The following is a 26,430-nucleotide window of genomic DNA, read 5'->3' on the forward strand; positions in this document are numbered from 1 at the left end:
TACATCAGGAAATCCAAAGCTGCTCCCTTCTTTGAAATCGCTGCCAAGAACCCTCTGTGAGGATGTACCAAAAATTCTCTGCTGTGGACGCCCAAGGTGTTTCCAGTCCTTTGCTCTAATGAAGATGCTGCAGTGAATATCCTTGCATAGATAGGATTTTCCCACCCTCGTGAGTGCATCTGTGGGATAAATCCACAGAAATGAAATTGTATTTTGCATTTTGGAATTAAATTACTTTCCATAAAGGTTGTACCAGTTCACCCACCCACGGCAATAGATGGGAGGCCCTCCATCTCCCCAGCCCAGCAGCTGCCAAGTCCTACAGATATCTTCTGTGGGCACCCATTCCATTCTTGCCTCCTTTCCCGGCCCCGCTGCACCATGCTTGTCACACGGCCTCCCTCTCCAGCATCCCAGAATGGAACACTTCCTCCTGCTGCAGCCCTGCCCGTCCAATCTCCCTTCGCTCAGGAAACCTGCGTTCCTCCTGTGGACCCTCACACACGGTGACTCCCCAGCAGAGGCCTCTGCACAGAGCTAGAACCCAGTATGGATTAATGGAGCCTGGCTCCAAATGAGGTACTATGTCATCCTGGTACTGACAGATGGCATTTCCGAAAGTGAAAAAACACCCTCCCCATTCTGCTTTTTTAAAAAATATATCTTTCGGGTATTCCTTTGGACATAATGTTTTTGAGGTGCATGTGTGTTGCCATTGTTGATTTGTTTGTTTAACTCCCTTAGTCAACCAAACAGAATGCACTCTTCTTCTGGTCTCCCCAACTCCTTCCCTCCAACCCCCTCTGCTTGGCTTTCACTTTTGCTAGTGCTCTACCCTCCTCCTAGACCTTCTAGAGACATGGGTGGCAAGGGCCATCTCTGGGCCCTACTCCATGCTCTGGTCCCAGGGGCCCTCCAGCAATGCCAAACTCTATCTGGTTCCACCAGTTTCCACCCCACACACAAAGTCAGGAAATGGGCCCCCAGCCAGCTGTCACAGCAGAGTCCTCTGACATTTGAAGAGATCCTTGGATGGTCGAAAGAGTCCTGGCATTTTCACATTTTGGGGATCGCAGCTCTCAGCACCCTCGGCCTACCCATCCCTCCCCACCTCCGTCCCCACCGTGACACACTCAGGGTGCTCTGGGGGAGGGGGAGCAGTAGACAGGAGAGGGCGGGAAGGGGGAGCGTCCAGAACGCCAGATGAGCTCACAGGGCTGCTGGGGCGGGAGAGGGAAGGGAGGACAGAGGTGAGGTTCTGGAAGGGGCGGGGACCGCTGGGCTGGCCCGGGCGGGACGCGGCACTGTGTGTGCGCGCGCGTGTGCGCGGCGTTGAAATGCTCGGCCCGTCGGGGCAGCAGGACAGAGCCCAGGGTGCGCGCGGAGCCTCCCAGTGTCTCGCTCCTCCGGCCACAGCCATGACAGAAAACTCCGACAAAGTTCCCATCGCCCTGGTGGGGCCTGACGACGTCGAGTTTTGCAGTCCCCCGGTGAGTAGGGCTTGGAATCCCCAGTCCCGCTGCCGGGTCAGTGGAAACACGCAGGGCCCGGGCTTGGCGCGGGTGTCCCAACGCACTGCCCGGAGTCAGGGATTTGCGCCACCGAATGTGGGAGGCGGGTGCCCAAACCTGCGCGTGTGCAGGGGGCTCGGGACCCCAGACGGGCGCGAAGGGGAGAGCGGGACGGGATTCAGGAGGGGGAGTCCTGTGGCCGGCGGAGCGTGCACAGCCAGGGGGCGGCGGCCCTGCTCCGCCGAAAGTTTGCTTATCGCACATCCACACCTGAGTACAAGGGGCCTTCGGGAGGGAGCGCGGCAAGGGTGCCGGGGTGCGGGCGGCGCAGACGTGACCGGTCCCCCCCTCCCCGGCCCCGGCCCGCAGGCGTACGCCACAGTGACCGTGAAGTCCTCCAGCCCCGCGCGGCTGCTCAAGGTCGGAGCTGTGGTCCTCATTTCGGGGGCGGTCCTGCTGCTCTTCGGGGCCATCGGGGCCTTCTACTTCTGGAAAGGGAGCGACAATCACGTAAGTCCAGAGGGCGGCGCGCGGGGTGCGGACCCGAGTCCGGGTGCGCGGGCCGGGGGAGGTGCGCGGGGCGGCGGGGCCTTGACGTCACCCGCATGTCCCCTTCTAGGTGGAGCCAGGGCGCTGGGCCGCAGGGGCCCTGTCGCCCCTGATGACGCTTTCCTCTAGGTCCCCCAGGGCACCTTCTCCCTTCTTCCACGCACCACCACCACGCTGCTTTCTGCTCTTGGCGGCTTCGTAGAAAAGCAAGCCAGAGCTTTAAGGGAGAATACTAAAACGTAGACTAGCGGGAGAATGCAGTGGACAGTTGGAGGAATGCCCTTTTCTGCGCATCTCAGCCTGGCGCCAGCAGCGAGCAGTCCTGAGACTGTGGGTGAGGCACCTCACCTCTCTGGCCTCAGCCTTGGAGAAGAAATGGAGCTAAATCATCTCCGAGGCCTTTCCCAGCAGAGAAAGGCTGCGAATTTAAGAACCTAGGACAAAGATAGTCCTAGGGAATATTCAGACCCAGTATTGGGGATGAATTTGACCTTTCAAGAGTCTTGGGGAGTGTTTGTTATTGCGTGTGACCTGTCCATGAATGCTCCCTTCTCTCTTGCCCTGAGGAAAAGAAATGGGCTAACTTCGTTAAAGGTGGCAAATCTCTTTAAAAACCAATTCTGGCCTAGTCACGTTACTGTAATGGTACATGATTCACTGATGGCTGTCCTCCTGTCTTTGTATGTAACTGTTTATTTTAAAGCTCCACCAGCTCTCAACGAGTGTAAAAAGCACTTCTAACTTGACTGGGCAGAATTCCAGGGTGTTCTCTAAGTACCCTGCGTTTTGTTCACCTATGTAAAGGGGGGCATTTTATCTTGATGACCATTGCCAGGCCTGGTGTAAGCTTATTTCGACTAATGGAAAAGAATTCCATCTCCAGGATGCACACAAAGGGCTTTTTCTTAATCCCTGCCCTCAGAGGATCTGTGACTGGTGTTTGTCACCCCCCCTCCCACTATGAAATTCAAAGCATGAACGAATTCCAGTACTTAGAGAAAATGGTGCTGAAAGCAATTCAACCATTTTACACATCACATCTTCTGCAATCACTGCATAATTTGTATTTTTAACTCAAATGCCTACTGTAGATAATCATGCCATTTAGCACTGAGTCTGTTTTGGAGACTATATCAAATTTACAAGCATCGATTTGTAAGATCAGAATTGCACAGTATTTTGTGTATATTTGAAAAGTGCCTTAATGTATTTGTATTTTAAATATAGAAGTTAGGCCAGATGCTCATGTTTGAAAGCAGCAAATCTGAACAGGAGAACAACTTCAAGATCTATATCTCCATTAATAGCAGGGTTGAGATTGTCATCCCTTGGGAAATTGTATGGTATTCGCATGTAAATGCTATCTTTTAGATGACAAAACCTCAGTGGTATAGGTCATTTGGAGATAAAAATAGCTTTGCTTTTTTGGGGGAGTGGTAGAGATTTTAGACATGATGTATATTAAAATGAATACCATTTGGCATTTAATTATTCAAGGCAAATACACTAACTGACAAGCTTCTAAAAGGAGAGACTGAATGATCATCCTAAGTGGGGCTCCCTCTCTTCATCTTGTATTTCACCACAAGAATCTGGTTCAAGAGAGAAGTATTAAATTCTAAGACTACAGAGCAATAGTGAATCACATTTTATTGCCAACAATCAAAGTTATTTCTATTTCCTGTACAGGCAGAAGAATGAAGAAAATCATGGTTTTGTTTGTTTGTTTGTTTTTACAAATCCCAAAATATTTGGTGCTGCTCTAGATTACTTACAGGCATTGAAATATGGGGAAAGCCCCACCAATAAGCGAGAGCTCACAACCATGCCCTGTGGGAGGAGGGGATGAGATCAGTGCTTGAGGCCTTTATTCTCAGACTGATTTTTCTAGATAGTGTCCCAAACATTATGTCATTAATCTTACAGAACCCAGGCTTCATTAGAAACTCACTAGCAAATATTCCTGGCCGTAAAGGCACCGTGCTGGGCAGAATTTTGGCAAATAATAAACTTCACTGTATTTAGAGACTCGTCTGAGGTGCCAACAGCAACATGGGCTCAGAGCAGACAATGTGATTACTCCTCCTCTAGCCCAGCCTCCTGAGCTCAGGGCCCAGTACTTTGGAAAGAGCTTTGGACTGTGGACCCTCCCACCATGCACTTCATGAGGGCACAGACCTCTCACTGCTGCCCCGTGCACAGTGCGCTCCTTCTATAGGATGGGCTAAGGCTAGGTGACAAATGACGCGAGTCCTATGGCTGGTCAGGGAGCTTCTGTGGTGCAAAGGTGGCAGGGGTGGTGGTGGAGGAAAGTAAAATTAGGACCACAAAGCACCCTTCTAGTGTTATAATTTTGTCTCCTTAATTTTGCGAAGAACTTGGGAACGGTTCATTTCTGAAATTTTGCATTGCCTTACTAGTAAAAGCTTATGTGCAGTGCTTTCTCACACACACACACACAAAGCCTCTAATTGCACGAGCGAAGGATGTTTGTTGCAGCAGGAACTCACACAAATGTTGTCTGCCATACTCCTTTTGACCGTCATACTTAGCCCATGTGAAGAGTGGCTGCTCAGAGAGCCCAGGGACAGAACAGAGCCCGCTTTCTAAACCTTACCTGCAGAAAGTACCGGCTCAGCCAAAGAAAACAGGTTTCCCAAACTGGGCTGATCACGAGGACCCCCTGAGATGCAAAATGCAAACAGACTGGTGGGCTCTGTTCCAGCTCTGCTAAATCAGAACCGCTAGAAGTGGTTCTTATGATCAGGCCAGCGTGGGGGAGAGCTTACTGCAGGGATCCAAGTGCAGGGGGGAGGGAAGGGCACGGAGAGATGGGTCGGCTGAAATAGCATGCCAGTATTTTCTGTACCGCTGAATGAAGGCTGTTGCCCGGAAGGGGACTGGCTTGCAAAGCCATTTCTACATCTCTACTGGTAAAATAAAACTGTGCTCTGTGGGTCTCATGATAATGAGTTTTCTACAAGTAATAATCTGGTAATAACCGATACTTCTTCCGGTGTCTGTCCATGTAGCAGTCTTTCTTCATAATGAGGGAGAAAATCAGACAAACTGAATCTGAGCTATTGGCAGTTCTGACCTACTGACCTGACACTAAGTAGCAAGTGTCTCTCATCAGTTTTCAGTCCTTCCTCTTTAAAGATTTTATTTCTTTTTAAGATTTTATTTATTTATTTGACAGAGAGATAGAGACAGAGAGAGCACAAGCAGGCAGAGAGGCAGGCAGAGGGAGAGGGAGAAGCAGACTCTCCGCTGAGCAGGGAGCCGGACGCGGGGCTCGATTCCAGGACCCCGGGATTATGACCTGAGCCGAAGGCAGCTGCTTAACCGACTGAGCCACCCAGGCGCCCCTAAAGATTTTATATCTTATATGTTATATAAGATATAGAGAGATACGCACACACATATGCTTCTAAGTCAGAAAAAGGAAGAAGAAAGGCAAGGCAAGGGAAGACCCACCTACTACCCCACAACACAGAGAAAGTTCTAGCAGGGCAGCAACACACTGAGCAGGAGCAGTGCGTGAATTATTTTGTAAGTTAGTGTACTAACAAGATGTCTAAACTAAGAGACCCCTTTGGATGATCTAATTTAGCGGTAAACTAAAAAAACTATTTCATGGAGTTGTTTTTCTTAAGATTTTACTCAGAAATCCAACACATAACACAGATAACAAGCAGAGCCGCTCTGGCTAAATTGTAGGTGGACAGGAGAGAAAGGACGACCCTCACAGTCCCACCTGCTCTGGGCCACCTCTGTGAAACCTCAGAGCTCGAAGGACGTAAATGAAAACCATCTCTGAGGCCCAGAGTCTTCACTTTACACCCAAGGCAACTCCCAAGACCCAGGGATAAGTGGTGTAGCCACTCGTTTTTCTGATTCGTGGACCAGTGCTCTTCTCTGATGCCAAGTCTCCCTCCCTTCTTCCCCCACACGTCTCCTAACAATATGCCCTCCAACACCAGATGCCTGTCCCACAGTCATTAAAATGACTAACTCCCACTTTGAGCTGAAACAGATGTGCACATTGACCTTGCTATCCACACATGTTGCTCTCTATCAGGCATATCCCAGCCCTGTCTGTAGTCTTCACTATATGCCATACCCCGGGCCGAATCTTAGCCAGAGGATTTTTAAAAACCTTTCAAATTGAGGTGCCACTGCAGACTTGTTCAGTTAACAGCCCAGTTAACCATTTATCCATCGATGGCTCTCAACTCTGACTGCAAAGTAGAATTGACCTAGGAAAAGAAAGATCTATGTCCAAGCCCCATCCCCACAGGGTCTGATTTGATTCATCCAGGCGGGACACACATGCACTGTAGCTGGAGATTCTGCTCAGGTACCTGTATGCACAGCCAGGATTGCAAATCACTGAGCTATTTGAATAAGTATTGGAGACTTCCAAAGCTTTTACTTTTAAGGTATTTCTTAAAGAAATTATTGTATTAAGTGATTGGTGTATGGATGAAGCCCTCATATACAAATATATTACTATTAACGATGATTCAGTGTATCTCTAACAATGTGAAAGTTACCTCATGTACTGCAGGTCTAAAGATAAGCCCCGAATTGCTCTAAAAGGAAAGCATCCCTGACTCCTGTGTTCACTTCCAGATTTACAATGTCCATTATACCATGAGTATCAATGGGAAATTACAAGACGGGTCAATGGAAATAGATACTGGGAACAACCTGGAGACCTTTAAAATGGGAAGTGGAGCTGAAGAAGCAATTGAAGTTAATGATTTCCAGAATGTAAGTATATTTCATGCATTTAGAGAGTTTAACCAGGCAAGCCTGGAAGGCCTTCCCAATCCAGGGAGAAGCAACATCTCTCACACACAACCAAATGGTAACCGTTCTTTACGGCAGTCATGGAGCCACTAATTCACATACATTATGCAGCATATTGTCTCTGAGAAAGACCACTCTTTGTCCTTTATAGTTTCAAAATGAAAAAAACAACACCCTGGCACTGAAAAGAACAGGTACTTGGAACTCTATAAAAAGTCTTGGCAGAAGGACTCAAAAGAGCTATTTCTTTCCAAGCAGCTTTCTGTAACACAGTGAATAAAATGCTCAAAGCATCCCAGAATGTTCCAAGGTCTGAAACATGAATCTGCAGAGAGGAGGGAAATTGTAATGACCTAACAATCTCATCAACAACAGGTGGGATCTACTTACATACTTCTCTCCATTCTTCAGACTTCCCATTTAATCCAGAAAATTAGCATGGAGAAATTCCCCTGTCATAATCCTATGTTTTCTGACCATGGCCAATTATAGATAAAACATTCGAGTCTCCTTTGAAAGGGGCAAACACATTTGTTTTCAGAAGTTCACTTTACAGGCAATTTGAGACCTCAAGCTCTGCGATGGTCCTTCAGTGCTTCGGTGTACGTCCGCAACACAGTGGCACTTGGGGCCCTCTCTCCTGTTGGCCCACGTAAATATCTTATTCTCTTCATGTTCAAAGATGAGGAGAAGGCATCACTGTTTGTGTTCTGTTACACCTGTAGATGGAGTAGGTGAGACTCGATAATGAAAAAAGGCACTTGAAAATAATGTCTCTTCAGATAGTTTATTGGCCTACAAACATCTCATCAACCCATCTTGCTCCGATTGATGAGAAAAACTGGAGATGCTTTTCATTTGAATGAAAGAACTCCCCTTGCTGATGCCAAAACGCAGTTCACAAGTCCTGTTGAATACCAAACAGATGCTAACCTTCGAGCCCCAGTGATGGGTGATGTTAGGTATTCCTTGCTGATGGCAAGGACTGGCTATGTTTCAGAGTGGGCTCTGCCTGGCGGTGAGGGGGGAGGGGTGGGCTCTGCAGCCCTGGATGTGACCTGTTAGTTGGAGCTTTGAAAATGGTTCTGGTCAATGCACAAAGATAATTTCTCTGGACCTGTTAAAGGCTTTTACTGCTAGATGCAGGACAAGGTAAAAGCATTTTTTCTTTGTACTGATCAACGAAAGATGACAAAATGTGGCTCCCACACACACATCATTCAATCCAGAACAGAACTGAATACCTATGATGTGTCACAAGATCAAGATATGCAAAGGGAGCTACACAGATGAATAAGAAAAGATCCATCTCTCTCAAATGTGCATGAATCAGGAATACACTTTTAAAATATTTTAATCCCAAACCTATATTTCTGTTTTATAATCCTTCGGTTCTAATAATGGTATTGATTGTGTTTTGTTCTCATAGGCCAACAGGACCACAAATATTTTATAAACTGATCAATTCTCTTTGATAGCTTCCACATTTCTCTAAGTCAGAACTGGTGAGTAGGACATTTTTTTGATGGATAGAACCAGTTAGGGGTTTAAACAAGCCTGGGCTTTTGAAAACACATGAGTCAGCCACGATGGTACCCGCACTATTACTTCTCCTATATTTTAAACCACCCATCAGATTCGAGAAGTGTTTATCAAGGCCTACTGTGTGCAGAGGACAGTGGGCACAGGGGATATAAAAACGACTGACACTTGGTCCCTCCCTCAAGGACCTTACAGTCCAGGCCAGGAGGCAGACTGCCATGCAGAAGTGACTTCGGGTCCACCTGGGAAACGTGACAGAGCTATGAACAAAGTGGAACACACTGCAGGGGGAGAGGGAGGGTAAAAAAAAAACCCAAAACAGAATCAGACTTATAAATACAAAGAACAAACTGATGGTTGCGGGGGGCTAGCTGCTTGTAACTAGGGGGTTGGAGCCGAGGCTTTACAGAGGTGATGACAGCTGAATCAGATCTTGAAGAATGATTAGGATTTCAACTAGCAGAGACGTAGGAGCAGGGCTTTCCAGACCCAGAGAGGAGTGCTGAATACAAATGCACAGCCCCACTCTTGAGTTCTAAGTAGCCCAGTGTGGCGAAAGGTGGGGAAGGGGAGAAGAGGGGTGGGGGCAGATTAGGAAAGGCTCCAAATTGTGAACCGTGAACAGTCTCCCCTGCTAACCTAGGACCCCACCAAGATTCTAGTAGAGCCAATGGGGGAAAAAAAAACCCTCCTGAGAGGGAATAGCCGTGAATAAAGGGCTCTAGGCTATACACTGTGAAAGAAAAAATTATTCAGGCCACTTGTTAAAAAAGGGAAGGCAGATCATATTCAAAGGGAACTACTACAGTGGGGTTTTACAGTAAGGGAGAGAGATTGGGTTCAACTCTGAATACGATAAGGAAAAGTGGGAATTTATAGCCAAGGAGTAGGGTAGGGGTATTGGTGGATAGAAAATTACTAAGAGATAGAGTGGTTCTTTACTAAACTGAACCAACAGGATTTTTGCTAAAGGCAAGCCAGGGTGATCAGGTATCAAGGGTGGTCAGACCAAGGCCAACTCAGCAGGATTCTTGCTAAAACTGTAATAAACTGACCAAGACAGAGCCCATGGTTGGGGCCTAGTCAAAAGGAAGACTCAGAGGAGACTGACTAGAGGTGGGTCAAGGAGGGTCTTTGTCAGTACCCCAGGGAATACAAAAAGAGGTTTGTTCAGAGTGTATGAGTTGCATTATAAAAAACTTTTACCCTCAGAAGCATCAATGCTGTTGGTTTAAGCCAACCCATCTGGCATAATGACTCACTTATATAACATAAACCCTGGTTAGAAATAATATACAAGTGTTCACTACCCAATTCTTTTAATTGTGTATATTTGAAAATTTGAATTTAAAAAGCTGGCGAAAAAAAAAGAATAGTGTAACCTACCTGGTAGATAGGTTAGTGATTTCAAAAATCAATATAACCCTTCCTCAAAAAATTAAAAATAGAAATACCATTTGGTGCAATAATTCTAGTACTAAGTATTTACCCAAAGAATATGAAAGCATTAATTCAAAAAGATATATACACCCCTATGTTTATTGCAACATTTTTTACAATAGCCAAGATATGGAAGCAACCCAAGTGTCCATCAATAAATGAATAAAGAAGATGTGGTGTATATATATATATGTATATATATATACATATATATATATATAGTGGAATATTACTCAGCCATAGGAAAGATAAGATCTTGCTATTTGCAGCAACATAGATGGACATTGACAGATTTATGCCAAGTGAAATAAGTCAGAGAAAGACAAATACCGAATGATTTCACTTACATGTAGAATCTAAAAAACAAATAAAAAAAAAAAAAACCCAAAACAGAATCAGACCTATAAATACAAAGAACAAACTGATAGTTTCCAAAGGGGAGAGGGATGAGGGGATGGGCAAAATGGGTGAAGGAGAGAGGGAGAACAGGCTTCCAGTTATGGAATGAATAAGTCACGGAGGCAAAAGGCACAGCACAGGGAATATACTGTATATGTGATAGGTTGTACGGTGACAGAGGGTGGCTACACTCGTGGTGAGCACAGCATCACGTAGAGCCTTGTTGAATCGCTATCTTGCACACCTGACACTAAGGTAACATTGTGTGTCAGCTATACTCAAAAAAAGTTTACAAAAATCAATATGGCCCCAACTATAACACCAAAGAAAAATAAAACAAAAGTAATTTATACTATAACTTGGACTTCCGGATGCGAATGCTCAGCCTGATGTAACTCAGAAACATCATGACGTCATGGGCTTGCTCCGGTAGGTACATGACTGTCAGTGCCACAGCCGAAAATGCAGCCTGACTGAAGTGTGTGCTGGCAAATTAAATACCAGGCTATTTTCTCAAACAGTGAACAAACTACCGTTTTGTCTCCATTTTCAGAGTAACTGCATTCTTCAGAATGCCCTTGTGCGTTGAGACTGTGCCAGAAGTCACACTGCGTTGACATGTAAAAGTGTGTTAGATTCTAGGCACAGATCCTTCCAACCAGGTTTTCCAGGCAGGTCCCGGGGCACTCAGTTCTTCAGAACTTTTTTTATCTTCGCTCTGTGCGACCCGGGCCCCCCTACCCTGGGCCCTGCCCACAGAAGGCCAGGAGAGCCCCCGTTTTTGTGACAACCGAAAACTCCCTGGAAGATTTCCAAAGTGCCCTCTTGGGGGAAGGAGCCCTTCTTGGAACCTTCTGGTCTAAGCCACAGAAATCCATGAGATCCTCTAGACAGAAAAAATGGGCAGCTAAAATGAGATCGCCTCTTACTTAAAAAAAAAAAAATGCTAGAGCATTGGACTCTACACTCATTATCTTTGGTAGCAAATTTCTTCATTATGACCAGCTTCTAAGGCCTTGTTTGTTTGCAGAAATACGAGGTTTGCTTGGCTTTCCTGTGCTTTCCCATTCCCTCTGTTTAATCTCTTAATATATCTGGCTGCTTGATATGGATCTGTAGCCAGACAAGGTGGTTAATATGTGTGAATTCCTTCCCACAGGACCCATCCCTGTGGGGTTTCAGTTCTCTTTGCAGCATGTAGACCATCAGAACTAACTCAATACTAGATTCACATTCGGGGCTGTGAATCCTTCAACAGAATCAGCTCAGTTCTTTGGGGATATGGTAATGGTGTTTCCTCCCTTGCAGCTCATATTCAGAGGATCTGAGGTTTGCAAGTGAAGAGAACACAGGTCGTCACCCCCCGCCCCCCGCCCACTGCATTGTGTTTTTCAAACCGTGAGCCCTAGATTTACATGCAGAATAAGAGCAGCAGGTGTTCAGGAGAGAGCAGGGAGCAGTGTTTCTCAGATGTGTTCCCTGGGCCACCAGCGGCCGCAGCAGCACCAAGGAGCTTGCTGGAAATGCGGAGTGTCGCCCCCATTCAGACTGACCGCGTCAGAAACTCTGGGGGTGGGGTCCAACACTGTTTTATGGATCAAGTCCTCCAGATGATTTTGATGCAAGGGGAAGTTTGTGAGCTGATGGTACAGAAGAAACTTGGATTCGAAGGCTGTGTCTTAGCCCGTTCAAGCTGCTGTAACAAACACCCAGCGCCTGGGTGATTTCGAAACACCAGAAATCTCTCACTGTTCTGGAGGCCAGGCAGTGCGAGATTAAGGCACAGCAGATGAGCATTTCTTGCGGGCCGGCTTTCTGGTTCACAGTTGGCCCATCTTGTGTGTCCTCACAGGGCAGAAGGCATGAGGGAGCTCTCTGGGGTCCCTTTAAGGAGGGCACTAATCCCATTTGCTTAGGGCTCTGCCTTTATGACCCAATCACCTTCCAAAGGCCCTATCTCCAAATACCATCCCATTTGCAGGGGGGAGTTTTCAACATAGGAATTTGGGCGAGGGGACAAAAACATTCGGTCTATAGCAGGCTATTTCAGTCATTTAACAACTTTGTTACCCTGAAGAAGTTCTTTTCTCCCTAACCTGGTGGTCGGTCACCCTGGCTATACCTTAGAACCATGTGGGGAGCTTTGAAGCCCACTGCTGTCTGGGCACTTCCCCAAGCCAATTAAATGGGAATCTCTGCCGAGAGCCCCGGGCATCGATGGTTTTAAATCTCTCCAGGTGGTTTTGGCGCAGGGAGTCCCTGCTCCTGGAGTGGGCAAGAATATGGCTAGCCCCTCTCCCTGGGTAAAAGGTGATGCTAGGACTCATGTGTCACATATGTGAACATGGCCCATTAGGCCACAGGCAGAGCATGAAGAGCTTTAGGAAGAAGGAGTCTTTCCTCCTCTGCACTCTGGCATGCCCCCCCCTCAGCCCTTGTAGGGCTGCTGGCTCTCAGATTACATAGGGTAGAACTTGCCATGAATGTCCTCTGTTCTTCATGGAACAGGGCTGAGTCCTGAGCCAGGACCCCGAGATTTCTGATGCTTTTCTTCCCCCCACTCTGCTGCACTGACGCTGGAACAAGTCCCATATCTTCCTGACATTTGTCTCAACTGAACGGATCAGCAAGTTGAAATGTTTGGATTTCTGTGGGTGTCTGCTGTTATGGCATAAAATCTGTAGACCCTTACCATTGTTTCTGGCCACTCACTCATCATGAAATCCACCAGCTTTCCACCAGGATGGAAGTAAACACTCTTGGGACAGAATGTACAGTCAGGCCTCGTGCACCTGCCGCAGCATCGGGGCTGAGCGGTCAGCTGAGCCTGGAGCCCTGAGGCTGACGTTTCCCTTGAGGCTGGTCGCTAGGCTGACAAGGAGGAGACATTGTTTGTGTCTCACAGGGGACAAAAACAAAGTATCCAAGTCCCTCCGGTAAGGTCTAGGAACAAAGGTCAGCTCCTGGTGGTGTAGGAAGCTTTACTATTTCCCTGGCTCGGTGACTTAGGGAAAAAAATGTGAATTCATGGAATTAATGAATTGGGCCCACCTCTTCCGAGAACCTTTGTGGGATCCCCAAAAAGATTTGGATACTAATGTCAAGAGGCTTATAACTGAGTGGGGACAGAACCTTGACAAGGAGTGGCCACACAGGCACGGAGAGCTAAGCTCCAGATGAGGGAATGAAGGCTGGAGGTTTGCAGAAGTCAGGGGGAGGAGGAGCCCGCTTCTTTGCCTGGGAGGATCCGAGGAAGCTGCCTGGACAAGGCAGCCTTTCACTGGAGCCTGCCAGGGTTGATGGAGCAACTAACACACTCCGTCCCAGCTCACATGCCCCTGGCAGGGGTCTCCCCGACCACACTGTCGAAAGTATCATCCTGTCATTCCTGCCTCGCACTCTGCTTTTTCTCCGTGGCACTTACCACCACCTGACTTCGCCTCTGTTCTTTATTTTTGGTAAATAACGCTAAGAGGTAAGCTCCATGAGTACTGACATCCCATCTGTTCTGGTCATCCTTATACCTGGTGAATAAATGAACAAATGGATAGATGGATAAACTTTTCTTTCCTAGGGCATCACTGGAATCCGTTTTGCTGGAGGAGAGAAGTGCTACATCAAAGCGCAGGTGAAGGCTCGCGTTCCAGAGGTGGGCACCGTGACCAAACAGAGCATCTCCTCCGAACTGGTGGGTACCCTCGGCATGCTTGACAGCAAGGGGGTCTGACAGACATCGTTTGACTCCACAGCACTTTCTGTCTCTGGTTCCTGGATAGCTTCATGACCAGAACATAAGTTCTATTCCTTCTCTACTGGAGAAATTAAAAACCTATTTTGGTCCTACTTGTTGATCCCCAGAGATCATATTTATATGATGTAGTAGCCTTAAAGGTTTTGGTAAAGCATATTTTAAAGTGCATAAAGGGGCTCAGTCTTCACAGGGCCCTTGTTTGCCTAATGTTTTTTTTTGGGGGGGGGACTGTCTGATTAGTGATGAAAACAATATAAAGGACTTCTCATGACAGACTCTCCAGTAAAGGGGCCTCAGGAGCTTTCTAGCCTCAGTTCCACTCAGTGTGGGAATTCCTCCTGAAAATCTCCAGCGGCTGATCACCACACCTGTGCTGGAAAGTAACGACAGGGCCCCCTTCCCTGGGCGCCAGGCAACTTTCCAGCAGGGGTGGGGGGGGGGCGCGGGGCGGAGTTCAAACCCTTGTGCCTACTCTGAGCTGAGCTGGCTTCCCCTCCAGTTTCTTCCCCTTGGCTCGAGTGCAGCCCAATTAAGCTTCTTAACATGTATTAATTCCTTTCCTACATCTCAGACTCGTGAGGTTTTTTAAGCATAATTCTTCCATTTATTATGAACAACTTGCCTCTGAGCTTGATTTTATAAAAATTTACTTTAAGAATTGCGCAGAGTTCTAAAGACACATCTAATACCTTAACGTTTATCCGATGCTTAGGGCTTACGAAGTGGTCACATGCATTATTGTGCTCCATTTGCATTGTGGCGGGGTGTAGTGGGAAGAAAATAGACTTTGTGGAGTTAGGAAAATGTGGGTTCAAATCCCAGCTCTGACGTTCGCTATGGATGTGGCTTCAATTCTTTGCGCCTCAGTTTTGTCATCTACAAACTAAGGGTCTGCCTCCTGTCCCCGGGGCTTAGAACCCACTGGATAATGACTACCCGGTTGCTGCTATAAATTACTAATTCCATTATGATCAGCTTTGGTTCTCCCTGCATCCCTGAGAGGGAGGTAAAGCCAGAATCAGGTCCCTTAAGGCAAAGGAAGAAAAATAAGGGTAAGCAAAGGTGCCTGGAAACTGCCTGTTTGCTGTCACAGAGAACAGCCTCAGGTGTCTCAGAACAAAACAAAACACAAGCTACAACAAACTGGTGAGTTTTTAAAGCTGGCCGTTATAGTACAGACTGTAAAAATGACACCCAGCCCGCCTTCGTTCTGAGCCTTGAGCTTCTCTTCGTGCATTACCATTTTGTTACAGTCCCATCACTCAATTTCTGCAACGCGGAATCCTTTACCCGTGTTCTCCATCAACGGACCTAGAAGCAATTCTCGTCTCCTGCCTTCCCAAAGAGCCAGCTCTCCAGCCGCAGCTGACCGAGATCTAATCCTAAGTTTGCAGTACTTTTCCAGAGCCTTTTAAAAACAAGTTTTTTTTGTTGTGTTTTGTTTTTTGGGGTTTTTTTTCCGGATTTTTAAAAACAATACTTGGTCACTACAGAAAATTTGGGAAATACATAAAAGAATAGAGAAGAAAATCACCCACGGTTGCTTAATTCCACAGATGTTCATGTTAATATTAATGTTTTGGTGAATTATTTTTGTGTGCGGGTATGTGTGTGATATTTTCACAATTGAAGTTATATTGCTCTACATTCTTATTACCCTCACTTAACTTTAGTTCTTCTAAAATGTAGATTATAATGGATATATTACATGTCATCAGATGGTTATAATTTGAAAGTCTTTTATTCTTGAATACTTCAGCCATCTTCAGTTTTTCACTCTTTCAAATAACAATTCAGAATAATTATTTGAATATAGAAATAATTCACGGTGATGAACGGTTTAGCATTTTCCAGCTTTGTCTGCATCTGATTCTTTACTCAGACCATAGAGGCTAATGATTTTTCCTGTGTTTGCGTTGTTTCTGTTGTGCTTGGTGGATCCTCTGGTGGACAAAGCCAAATTCAGGCAACATGTTTGCGTGAATTAGGAATGTGTCCAGCTGTCAGTAGCAGAAAACTACACTCAAGAGTGACTTAAACACAAAAGGATTTGTTTTCCTCCATAGTGGGCAATGTGGAGGGAGGGGGCTGCCGGCGTTGGCTGGGGGGCCAGCACTGCTGATGTTTGTGGCCTTTCCATCCAACCGTCAACCATGCATTCAAGTGAGGAAGTCAGGAAGAGGTTGAGCAGTGTCGACCATGACTTCCCTTCACCAGGAAAAGGAGGCTTCGCAGCTCCCCCAGCATGCTTCAGTGTGACCTGCATGGTCTAGAACTGGTCACGCAGGCACCCCTAGCTGCTGGCGAGGCTGAGAAAGCGAGCAGCCAGCGTCTCTCCTGGGGGCGGGGACACTGCCGCCTCACACAGAAGCAGGACTGTGTGGCAGGGGCAGGGAGAGGTGAGATGGGACGGGCAGCTAAGGCCGTGTGCCCCAAGTTGACTGCACACTGCCAGCTTGTAATATGCATAGGTCTGCATTACCCCTACCACCCCACTCTCTCCCCCACATACTTTAGGTTATGAGGGGGTAGATTTATGCACCACTTGATCTCATACATTTTTCATCAGTTTTGTATAACTTTAAAAAGCTGCTATACCTAAAGAGCATTCATTTCCTGGATTGAGCCATTTAATTTAAGGTAAATAACTGGATTACCTGAGTGTTAGCTTCCTCCAATAACTTTAAGTTGTTTGAATGCAACCATAAGCCTGGGGGAGAAAGTATAAATGAAGTGCTGCTTTTAGCTAAAAATATGGAGAAAACATTTTAATTTCTCCAACCTATTGCAAACTAATAAATATATGAAAGGAACAACCTGGCAAAATAAATTTGTCTCCTGGGTTATCAGAAGGTTCTCAGCATCTCACTGTAGAAGAAAATCCAGGATTTAGCTTTGAAATCTCAGTGGTATGCTTGATGCGAGGAACATCTGAAATGTGTTTTGTTATAGCTGGGAAATGTAGAAATGGTTTATGTTAAATAATACTTTGAACTGAAGACATTAAAGAACCAATCACTTGCTTTTTCCATTGTTGTTCAGAAGCTGCAGAACAAAACCCCAAAGGATTTTCACTTCAAATGAAGGGCTCCTCTATCCTTTATAGGATTTCAGAGTCCGTTCAATTGCTTTTCCTCAAAAAATCTTTGATCCAAAACATCAGATTAACCTAAGTCTCAAAGTTGGTATCAAGTAATTTTCACTTCCACTAAGGACACTCAGTATTCACACATTTCAGTTATCCAAAGGCAGGGCGACAAGAGGAGCAAAGACAATACTGTGAAGAGAGTTACAAAGACAAAAGACACACACCACACCACATACACATCCCATAACCCCACACATACCCCCCTACACATACACACCCCCCACCCATCCCACACCCTACATACCCCACATACCACACACCCGAAATCCCCTCACCACACACACCCAACCCTATACCCCCCTATACATACACACCCCACACCCACACCACACCCTACATGCCCCCCACACACACCTCCCCACACACACCACACATACCCCACAAATATCCCCCTACATATACTCACCCCCACACCCACCCCATACACCCTACATACCCCCCACATATACCATACCCTCCATACACACCACAAATCCCCACACAGCACACACTACACACACCCCATATCCCCACACCACATACACACCCCATAGCCCCACACATACACACCCACACACACCCCACACCCCATAACCCCACACATACCCCCTACACACACACCCCACACACCCTACATACCTCCCCACATACACACCCCCCAACCCCACACATACCCCCCTACATACTCCCACACCCACCCCATACACCCTACATACACCATACCCCCATACACAAATCCCCACAGCACACTACACACCCCATAACCCCACACATATCCCCTACACACCCACCCCCACACACCCCACATCCCCACACCACATACACACCCCATAACCCCACATACCCCCCTACACACACACCCCCACACCCACCCCACACACTACATACCCCCCACATATACCATACCCCCCCATACACACAAATCCCCACACACARCACACACTACACATGCATCACACACACACCACACACACACATCAAACCCCCTCCAACACACACACACACACACAGTTCTCATTAAGTTTTTATTAGGTGAAATAATCTACCAGCATGTGACTCTTAATACACAGCATGTTTCACTGTTCTCTTTGCTCAATGCATTTCATTTTTACTTACTTGCAGGAAGGCAAGATCATGCCAGTTAAATATGAAGAAAATTCTCTTATCTGGGTGGCTGTAGACCAGCCTGTGAAGGACAACAGTTTCTTGAGTTCTAAGGTCTTAGAACTCTGTGGCGACCTTCCTATTTTCTGGCTTAAGCCAACATACCCAAAAGGTAACATTTTAAATCCTCTTAATGGGAATTCTGTTTGTGTGAGTTTCCTGTGAGCCCTTCTGCAGGCCTGAGACTGTACAAGGAAGATACATCAGGATGCCTGCCACAGTGTCTCAGTAATTGGCAAGAGAGATCAAAGAGAAGGAGGGTGACTGCCATGAATGTTTTAGGGAAGGGACAGCAGCAGGGTTAACAGGAAGTGGATCAGGGAGACAGAATACCACTGCATTATCTTCCATTTTTATTTATGACACTCCCCCCTTCTTTCTGCTCTGCCCCTTAATCTAAGTTGTTTGCACTTTCCAATTTTACGTTTTTTTATTCCTACGGCAGAGAATCAAGGGACTAAGAAGCTGTCATACTGCTGAATCTTTATTACGTTCAAATCTAGAATTATGGGACAGTCAAAAGCTGCTTTGGGTATAGGTTGAGATTCTTCAAGTTCAAGGCTTGAGCATCGGCTTCCAGGTCTGTTGAAAAGAAATGAAGGGCCCCTGGGGTTCAGAGCTAGCCCGGAACATACCCTCGAGCTATCTGTGGGTGGTGAAGGGCAAGTGAGCCCTGAGGGCCAACTCTTTCCCCGAGTTTCTCCGTCCCCAGGGGTCCTGTCACTCCTCACCACCAGTCACCCCACTGCCCCCATCCTCCAAAGGCCTACTTCGTAGCTGTGGCTCAAGTGTAGAAGGCCTTTCTCCCAGTGCAGCTGAGCTACACTCTGTCTTCTGAGAGATATTATTGGACACAGAGAGAGCGGCACGGAAACCAAATACAGGCATTAAAACCACCGAGCTCAGGAGGGGCAGCGGGCAGTGACTATCCTGAGAGAGCAGTTACAGTTTCGCCAGATGAAAGAAGTTATGGAGATAGACGGCTGCACAGCGATGTGAATGCACGGAACGCCCCTCAACTGTACAATTAAAAATAGTCAAAATGGTAAATTTTATATTTTACCACAATTAAAAAAAAATCTCACCAGGCTTAGAAAGTCCAGGCTTCTCATTCTGTTATCACTAATTTATTCCTACAGGTCACAAGTCTCATTATGTCCCAAAGCTTGGATAAGATGGTTACTTTCTGGCCCAGGCAAAGCCAATAGGATCCAATTTATAAGCCACTGGCAGTGGCCTCTTGGAGGAGAGAGTTGAGAAGGATCCTGAGGCCACATGCAGGCTCAGTAAGAAGTGCCATGAGCAGTGTCTGTCACCTCTGCAGGGGCTGGAGAGGGCTGCCAAACGGACTGTCACTTTGCCATCCCTGCTCTTGCTGCAGTGTGTGCTCGCAACTCACAATTCTATGGCCTTTTGCCAAGTGCTGGCTTCTGATTCCTCACCTGCCTCCACACGGAACGAGCCTTCTTGCTTTCCACCTCCCAGGAACTACTCCAATACCTGTCACCTTGTCCACTCAGGGACAAAAGCCTTTGACTCTGCTACTACGTAGAGCTCTAATCACTTTCTGTTTGAAGACAAGCCTCTTATCCAGTTCATTCATTCATTGATTCAACACACTTTTTTGAAGGCTTATTACGTGCCATTTGCGTGCTCTGGGTAATTGGGATGCATTGATGCAGAACGGACAAGAATCCCTGCCCTCAGGGAGTTTACACTGTAGCAAGGGGAAACCATAAACACACACTAAATTAAAATAAGAAAATCATATGGTAGGATACAAGGTGCTATGGAAAAATAACAGAGCAGGGCAAAGAGGGTGGGAGTGGAGATGTGAAGCCGGTGCTAGTCTGACTGATAGGATGAGTACTTTTACCCTTTGGCAAAGAGTATGCTCCCTACTTCCAAGATGTAGCCTGGCCCCTCACTGCCCACAGCATGACCACAGCTTAAGTATTCAATCATCATGACACCCACCCCAGAATCACATGTTACGTACAACAGCAGAAAAGTGGAAACCACCTAAATGCCCCAAGTTGGAAAGGGTTAAATAACTGTTGGGTTAGCCATAGGGTGGAGTACTACACACATTAAAGATGGTGTTTTTTTTTCTTCAGTCTCTCATAAATGCAGTCACATTTAATGATAAAATCAAGAAAATAAAACCCCCTCTGAAGATGCCTGGTCCCTAACACCTAATTCGAATAAAAGCTCCCCAACTCCAGGGCCCAGCAACCTCTGCTGGGTCCTCAAGCTGGCAGGTCATCAGCATCATGCAGCTGTATTATCAGAAACAGTGGCAGCTGGACAAGTTCAGAGGGAAGAGTGACAGCTGGTGGCTGCGGAGCTCTGGCTGCACGCCAGCTACCAGTCACTGTGCTAGAGCTTTAGGTTTTGTCCCGTCACTCTTTACCAACAACTGTCCAGGTAACTACAAATATTCTCATTTTATAGATGAAGAAACCAAGGTTCATGGAGATTTAATAACTTGCCTGAGGTCATTCAGTTCGATAAAAGAAGTGGTGTTTGGATTTGAATCCAGGGCTCCCTGATGCCTCTCCAATCATGAATTCAGAAACCCAGAAGTTATCCGTGGAAGCTCCCCATGGCTGTAAAGCCCATCTAAGTTCTCAGAAATAACACAGCATGATATAATCATCATCACCTAACATGAGTGATTATATGCCAAATGTTATGCTAAAACCCTCAGACACAGCTCTAACCTCTATCAGTACTCTGAATTGGATATATTATCTCCATTTTACAGATGACAAGAGTGAGACTCAAGAGACACCAAAGCCAGTGCTGTGTGGTACTTCCCATGTGTGTTATTCGGCAGCCGTGGGTCATGCTGCAGGCCCCCTGTGGTGGTGTGATGGGACTAGAGCACTGGGCTGGGAGCCAGAGAAGTTCACGTTTGGCTCCTGTTTCTGCCACCCATTCTGTGATCTTGGCCAAGTCTCTTGGTCTTTCTGAGCCTTGATGCCCTTGTGTATAAAAGTATCTGCTTTTTCTATCCCACCCACAGCATTTTAAAAGACTCAACCAAGATAACAAATCTCCTGAAAATTATAAAGCTTCATACATATACAGTCAATCCATTAAGAATGCGCTCAGGGCTGGGGTGCCTCATTGGCTCAGCTGGCAAAGCATGTGACTCTTTATCTCAGGGTTGTGAGTTCAAGCCCCAGGTTGGGTGTGGAGTTTACTAAAAAAAAAAAAGAAAAGAAAAGAATGCTCAGGACTTCAAGTAGCCTTGAATACCTGATCATCGGTGGTTTCGATAAATACAGGTTTTTGTCAGAAGTCTGGAGGTTGGTTTCTGGCATTAGTAGCTACTCAGTGGTATCACCAGGGCTTTTTCTAGCCTACTGTTTTGCTACCCATACCATATTGGTTTATCATCCTTGTGCCTATCCCTCTGGTCACAAATTGGCTCTCATAACCCAGGTATGTCTATGTTCAAGAAAAGAAGACAAGACAGAAAGCTGTTTCAGTCCTCTTTTCCCAAGAAAGCAAAAGCTTTCCCAGAAACTGCACCAATATATTCTGCTTACATCTCACTGGCCAGAAATGTTCCATCTGGTCTCTCTTAATTGGAAGGGAGGCTAGGGAAAAAAGTGGTATTTTACTTCCTCAGCCCCTATAGGAGAGGCAGGTAAGGAAAAAGGATTGAGAATGGATTTTTGTTAGCTATCTCACAATATAAAATGCCTCAGTTGGGACTATAAAACCAAAACTTGGTTATCTGTATGTTTAACTACTAACCCAAGACTCTGGAACATGCTTTATTATTTTAAAAATCCTCAATACAAATTTCAATAGACAAGACTGTGTTTTGATACCCCTTTATGCTTTTACCCATATAATCATAGTACTTCCTTAGTTATCCAAATAAATGAATTAACTTAGAACAATTTTTTTTTTAAGAAATCCAGAGAGAAAGAAGAGAATTGGTAAGAAAAAGTGTTACAACTACCACAAGAATACCACACAGTGGACCACAGGGCAACCCAGGCCCCGGAGGACCAAATAACAAAACCAGACCCAGTGTTCAAGAGCATTCAGAACCCTTCAATCCAGACAACCCTTACCACGTACGTACTGATGTTTTCATGACTGCTCAGATGAATCCCTTGAACGTAACATTGAAGTGGTGGTTATTTCTACTTGAGGTTTCAAATGAGCACTTAATAGTCAACTTAGATTTTTACTCAATTATTTAAAAAAATGCATCTGAATTTGTCACAAAGTTTATAAAATGAGGATAAGACATTTAAGCATGGTCTCTGTGGTGTGAAATCCAGTTTGGTTGTAAACCTTATTCAAAGTTGTTTTCTGTGCTCTCCCTTTATTGAGTCACAGGCAAATCCATAAAGACAAATTCAAATCACGAATTTGATTATTCAAAAAATGTTTCCAAGAATGTGCCCTGGGGACAACACATGGAATGAAAGTATTCTCTTTCTTCCTTTATATTCACTTTATTCACCCATTCAACAGACATTTGCTGAGAACCTGCTCTTTTCCAGGCCCTGTGCACACAGACAGGAGTTAACTTCTGCACTTGGGGGCTTAGTCCAGGGGGGAGACAGATTCATATACACAGATAAAACAATTTAGACTGAAACATTGGGCACTGGTGTTTATTAAGGATGGCACTAACGTGCTAAAAACTTCTCAAATCCTCAAAAAATATTATTTAACATAAGTGAAGGGAGCAAAAGAGTAATACGTAAATTTTTTAACTAGTGTTTTAAATGAAAAAAGGTATACAATGAAATGTGTTTCCCTCCCACCTCACTTTCCCCAGAGCAATACATTAATAATAGCTATTTGCCCAGTTTTCTTTGCACAAGAAAGTGTACCACACACATTTTTAACACAAAAGAGCATACAACACTTCTATACCCTTTCTTTCTTTCCAGTTACAATATTTTGGAGATTTTTCTGTATCTCCTCCATACATCTACCTCATTCATTTTAATGGCCACATCATATACCATTGTGCAGATAGATGTACAGAAGTTTAACTAGGTTTACTTTGGTGGACATGTAGATTATTACCCTTTTGCTCTTATAAAATACTATTAATAGTATGCAACATTGTACATGCCCCACACGGTCATGGAACGGAGTAAATGAGGTAACACCGGCAAAGCTCTTAGCACAACTTGGTACAACGTAGGCATGACCTTGCTTGGTATTAACTATTAGTCTTATTATACCTCTTGTACACGTGTTGGAATTTTTTTTTTTTTATTTGAGAGAGAGAGAATGAAAGATAGAGGACGAGAGGGAAGAGGGTCAGAGGGAGAAGCAGACTCCCTGCTGAGCAGGGAGCCTGATGTGGGACTCGATCCCGGGACTCCAGGATGATGACCTGAGCCGAAGGCAGTCGCTTAACCAACTGAGCCACCCAGGTGCCCTGAAGGCAGATGCTTAACCGACTGAGCCACCCAGGTGCCCTGGAATTTTTTTTTTTAACATAAATACGGATGTATGGGTCTACTGGCTCAAAGGAGATGGGAATTTTACATTATTTAATGGAGGATGCCAAATTGTCTCCCAAGGAATTAAACCAGCTATGGTTTAATTCAATGGTAATGAAAGGGACTCATTATCAAACTTCATAAAAAAAAAAAATCTTTACTAGTCTAAAGTATATCTTCTTGTTTCATCTTGCCTGTCTTTATGTGTTAAGGTTGAGCATCTTTTTATAGGCCAATTCATTTGCATATTTTTTCCTGTATAGCCTATTCAGTACTATACTGTTTCATGTGTTAAAATTTATTTTCTAGTTTATCATTTTAGACTAACATATTTTAGAAAGATTTAGAGCAAAAAGTATTTTTTAAATGACCCAAGGCTTATTGGAAAATTCAGGACACCACAGTACTTCATTCCCTAAAGCTCAAATAGTAAAAAAATAAATAAATCTGAATAGGCAAACAGAAAATTTAATATAGTTTCTTCCCCAGGTAGCTGGGCTAGCTAAATCTGGTTCAAAGGAGAGGGCATCAGCCCCTTCACAGAGGGCAGGATGTGACTTTGCCTTGCTTTCAGACTTGAGTGATCCATTTTCTTTGAAAAACTCCCAATTCTATTAGTTTTCCCTTTATTTCACGCTCAGCTTTAAGAAGAAACATCTCCCCATGATCTCAGTCCTTCACATGTTCCTTTAAGGAAGTATTCCGGGGCAATAACCTGAGATTTCCTCCCAACTTTCAAATCCTAACAAACCTTTGTTGAACCCTCAGATGAGGCCATGTCTCAACCGACAGGCTTTTGACTCCCCCTACCCTGGAAAAGTCAGCTACAATCAGTAAATGAGGTGGTTTTCTTTTTGCCGTCCCAGATGAACCTAGTTCAAGAGATAAGGGGGGAAAAAAAATAGCAAGTCTGAAGAATAAAGAAAAAAATGGTTTGAGAGAGTAAGGCAAGTATTTTGATGATAAAATCTGAACATAAGCTCTATCAGATGGTGTTAAGGAATTATCAATTTTGTTAGATATGATAATGGCATTGTAGTTGTGTAGGCAAAATACTGTTTTAGAGGCGTACTTTAATGTATTTATGGGTGAAATGTCACAATACTTTCAGTTCTCTTTAAAGTCACTTCAAAATTTAAAATACTTCAGAAAAGGTCAAGCACATTTGACAAAAGGTTAGCAACTATCAAAACTAGATGATGTACAGCACACAATTTTCTCCACTTTCCAATATGTTTGATATTCCTAATAATAAAAAGCACCCCCCCCCCAAAAGTTAAGACTTGTTTGTATACCAGCAAAGGTGATAGGGTTGCAAGGTTCACTCTGCTCAAGCCTAACCTATGTTTGGTGCTACATCTCCCCAAGTTCAAGTCCCTCAAGGAAAGAGACTTCAAGTGAATAAAGAATACACATTAAGGGCTTCTTGGCAATATAACTCAATAACATATTAAAGAGAATGCAGAATCTAAACCCCTAGGAACCTATGAAAAGGAAAACCAGATAGACTTGCCAGAGGGCAAGTTCCTTCCAGTTCTGTGGTATCTCCGGCAGTGAAAATGTGGATTGTGTAGGTGATTTTTACTCCATGATTTTGTTTATGTAGTAATAATGGCACATAGAAACTAGAAAATGAAGTTTAAGGTCTTGAATTTTTAGACATTATACGGTGCCTTTTCCTGAGTGTTATAGACACCTTCAGGTTGAAATGAAAGCAGAATCTAAATGACGTCAGTGTTAGCCAGTGCAGTTTTAACAGCAACCTGTTAGCCTACATCAGTGACTTTTCAAAAGGTGCTCCAAGAGCCCTGGAGGCCAGCAGTACAAAATGGCACCAGTGTTCCACTGACTCAGTTAGTAGTGGCAGAAATGCTACTTTTGAATGTTTCCTTTTTGTTTGCCTAACTTAAGACAAGCTGAGTCACTACTGAGTGGGAATCATGGCTCATTAAAGGCATGGAGAAACTTCGTAATATTAAAAACAAAAAAACCACCCTCCTGCCAGTGACAGATGGAGGTTCCTTGATGTTTTAGAAGGAATTCTGAATTACAAGGTTATAATCAAGATTGAAAACCTCTTACAGAAAATTATGCTCATTTCTTGTACCACTGAAACATTCAGGATCTTATTTTAAAATAATGTGCATGCTAATTCTCATTATGAAGAAAACATAAATAATTACCTTTTAATTGACAGCAGCAGGAAGGGGAAGGCATGACATTTGACCCGAGACTGGATCATGAAGGAATCTGCTGTATAGAATGTAGACGGAGCTACACTCATTGCCAGAAGATCTGTGAACCCCTGGGGGGCTACTACCCATGGCCTTATAATTATCAAGGTTGCCGTTCAGCCTGCAGAGTCGTCATGCCATGTAGCTGGTGGGTGGCCCGCATCTTGGGCATGGTGTGAAATCACTTCTTATACCAGGTGCTTGTACCATAAAAACTAACTCAAGAGACAACCAGAGTATGAGGGATCTTGAGGCTGAAGGAACCACAAAGTATTTTATGCAATGTTATTCAAGATACTTTTAACAAAAGCTCTCAATTGCTTTACAGAACTTTATCCAGAAGGTGCAAATGTACTGAAAGGGTAGTATGACTCTAAAATGCCATAACCATCCTTTTATTACTTGC

The 26,430-nt window shown here is 45.0% G+C and overlaps 1 protein-coding gene across 2 annotated transcripts; it reads left to right on the plus strand.

Annotated features, from left to right (window-relative positions):
- Positions 1-1,261: 1,261 nt before the first annotated feature.
- CNMD (chondromodulin) lies at positions 1,262-26,203 on the plus strand. Of its 2 annotated transcripts, none has more exons than XM_025874800.2 (7): positions 1,262-1,490; positions 1,881-2,021; positions 6,696-6,836; positions 13,831-13,944; positions 18,257-18,410; positions 22,229-22,395; positions 25,991-26,203. In XM_025874800.2, the coding sequence occupies exons 1-7, from the start codon at positions 1,338-1,340 to the stop codon at positions 26,201-26,203; spliced, it is 1,083 nt and encodes a 360-aa protein (XP_025730585.2). In that variant the 5' UTR covers positions 1,262-1,337. The 2 variants fall into 2 exon arrangements, with proteins under 2 accessions (XP_025730585.2, XP_025730584.2); XM_025874799.2 differs by having other exon boundaries at positions 1,267-1,490; positions 25,988-26,203.
- Positions 26,204-26,430: the final 227 nt, after the last annotated feature.

Source organism: Callorhinus ursinus, unplaced genomic scaffold (assembly GCF_003265705.2).
Source record: "Callorhinus ursinus isolate GAN/ISIS: 27379988/994484 unplaced genomic scaffold, GSC_fseal_2.0 scaffold7, whole genome shotgun sequence".
Classification (NCBI taxonomy): domain Eukaryota; kingdom Metazoa; phylum Chordata; class Mammalia; order Carnivora; family Otariidae; genus Callorhinus; species Callorhinus ursinus.